This window comes from Myotis davidii, unplaced genomic scaffold (assembly GCF_000327345.1).
Source record: "Myotis davidii unplaced genomic scaffold, ASM32734v1 scaffold59, whole genome shotgun sequence".
NCBI classification, from domain to species: Eukaryota; Metazoa; Chordata; class Mammalia; order Chiroptera; family Vespertilionidae; genus Myotis; species Myotis davidii.
Genome location: NW_006293001.1, coordinates 3251882 through 3253790, shown reverse-complemented (window position 1 = coordinate 3253790; position 1909 = coordinate 3251882). Strand labels below are relative to the sequence as shown.

The window sequence follows — 1909 nt, the reverse complement described above, 5'->3', positions numbered from 1 at the left end:
ATAGACAAAAAACAAACAAAAAACAAAGATGTAGTCTATCTTTCTCTACAAACAAAATATTTATTCTAAATGCATTGTATCTCTATAATCAGCACTCCAGCTTACAGGTTGATATTGTAAACAACCTGAGTCTTAAATTTAATTAAGAATCCATCAGGAATTTAGAGAGTTTTCCTCTCCAGATTTACCATCAAAATTATAAAATTTAAAGCCGCATTGGCTTGACCATGTTTTTCCTCCAAGGGCCAATGGTAAATCCTCCTAACTGGATTGAGAGAAATAAAAATTAACATACTTGAGGTTCTGACAAGATGTAATATGCCCAAAATTCAGTCTTCCCCCATAACTTTGTTTTTTATTCAATCCAGCACTAATGTATGCAAGCATTTTTGGGAATGTATCTGCCATTATCCAAAGACTATACTCGGGAACTGCCAGGTACCACATGCAGATGCTGCGAGTAAAAGAGTTCATTCGCTTTCACCAAATTCCTAATCCGCTGAGACAACGGCTTGAAGAATATTTCCAACATGCATGGACTTACACCAACGGCATTGACATGAATATGGTATGTATTTCTGTTTCCAAAACAAAAGAACCATAAGCATTTTAGCTACAGCCAAAATGGAAAAGCTAGTCTCACCAGCTTTGAACCCCTTGCTTTTGTTTTTCTCTCTCAGATGTTTATTTTCTCCCCTGGAGATGATCTCTCATTCTCAATTCATGGCATTGCATGGTGCTATATTCTAGTTATACTGTGTGGCAAAGGCATTATAACATGATGCAAACTGATATAACTATGTGCAGTAGAGTGTCCACTTCTGTTTAGAGAGAATGTTGCTAAGCTGGGACTTGGTCTTTCACCACATGGCCTACCTACCAGTACCCCCAAAAATAGTTGGACCCATTTGCATTAAGATTTTTTATACAAGTACTAGTAAACAGTAATAATAAGTATGATGGCCCCAAACAGAAATCCAAGATTAACACTCTTCAAAAAAATAGGTCATTTTGAGAATTTGTGGAAGAAGTTAGGAAGCTTAAGTATGTCATAAACACTTTATGATAGGAAGTTTCATGGTATGGAAATTTTTTCTATATTAAAAAAATTAATTATGTGCCCTTTTACTATATCTGGCTTAATGTATATTTCCTTTTAAAAAGGGAAGTGCAGATTTCTTCATTACTTTTAAGCTAATTCAACATTAGCAATCACTTTTCGTAACCATTTATTCCTCTGACAATGCCCCCAAATCAACATAACTGTGGTCTATCAAGCTCTTTTTAATATTAGGAAAATTGGGTACATTTCTTTGACCTAGTTGTTTGGCTTATAGAAACTGATTGCTCAAGATTAACTATATAACAGGTCCAAATTCTATAACATACCATAGACCTATTTTTTAAAAGATTAAAAGTATGGTGCATTTCATATAGCTACTCCTCCACTGGACAAGGACCTGTTTCTAAAAATGTTCAGAAAATAAAACCCCTTGCATATAATGACATCAACAGTATAATACAATTTTTCATAAGTGAACCTATACAATTTAGATTGACATCTTTTAATTGACTAGTAAATATTCTAACAAAAAAAAGATTCAAAATTAGCAGTCCAGGTATAGAAATTATAGCAAATATTGCCCAATTTGAAAGACATACTTACATACAGATGAACTTATCATAGTATGTGAGATTTATTTGACTGAGAAGTGAGGACTTGCCATAATAAAAAAAAAATTTAATTTGAAGAGCCAATCAGTTAGCACATTTTGCACAAAATCATAACCAAACTTCATGAGTCATTTCCAAGTATCCCAGTGTTCTTTGTGAAAATTTATTTGATAAATTAATCTTACTCGGTTACGACTTTATTCCCACAGGAGACCACCTACAAATTGATCACTTT

The 1909-nt window shown here is 33.4% G+C and overlaps 1 protein-coding gene across 1 annotated transcript in view; it reads left to right on the top strand.

Moving 5' to 3' along the window:
- Positions 1–1909, top strand: part of KCNH7 (potassium voltage-gated channel subfamily H member 7) — a 400430-nt gene that overhangs the window by 352806 nt on the left and 45715 nt on the right. Inside the window, exon 9 of the mRNA XM_006766560.2 lies at positions 369–568. Coding sequence (XP_006766623.1) covers positions 369–568 — 200 coding nt within the window. The remainder of the gene's footprint in view (positions 1–368; positions 569–1909) is intronic.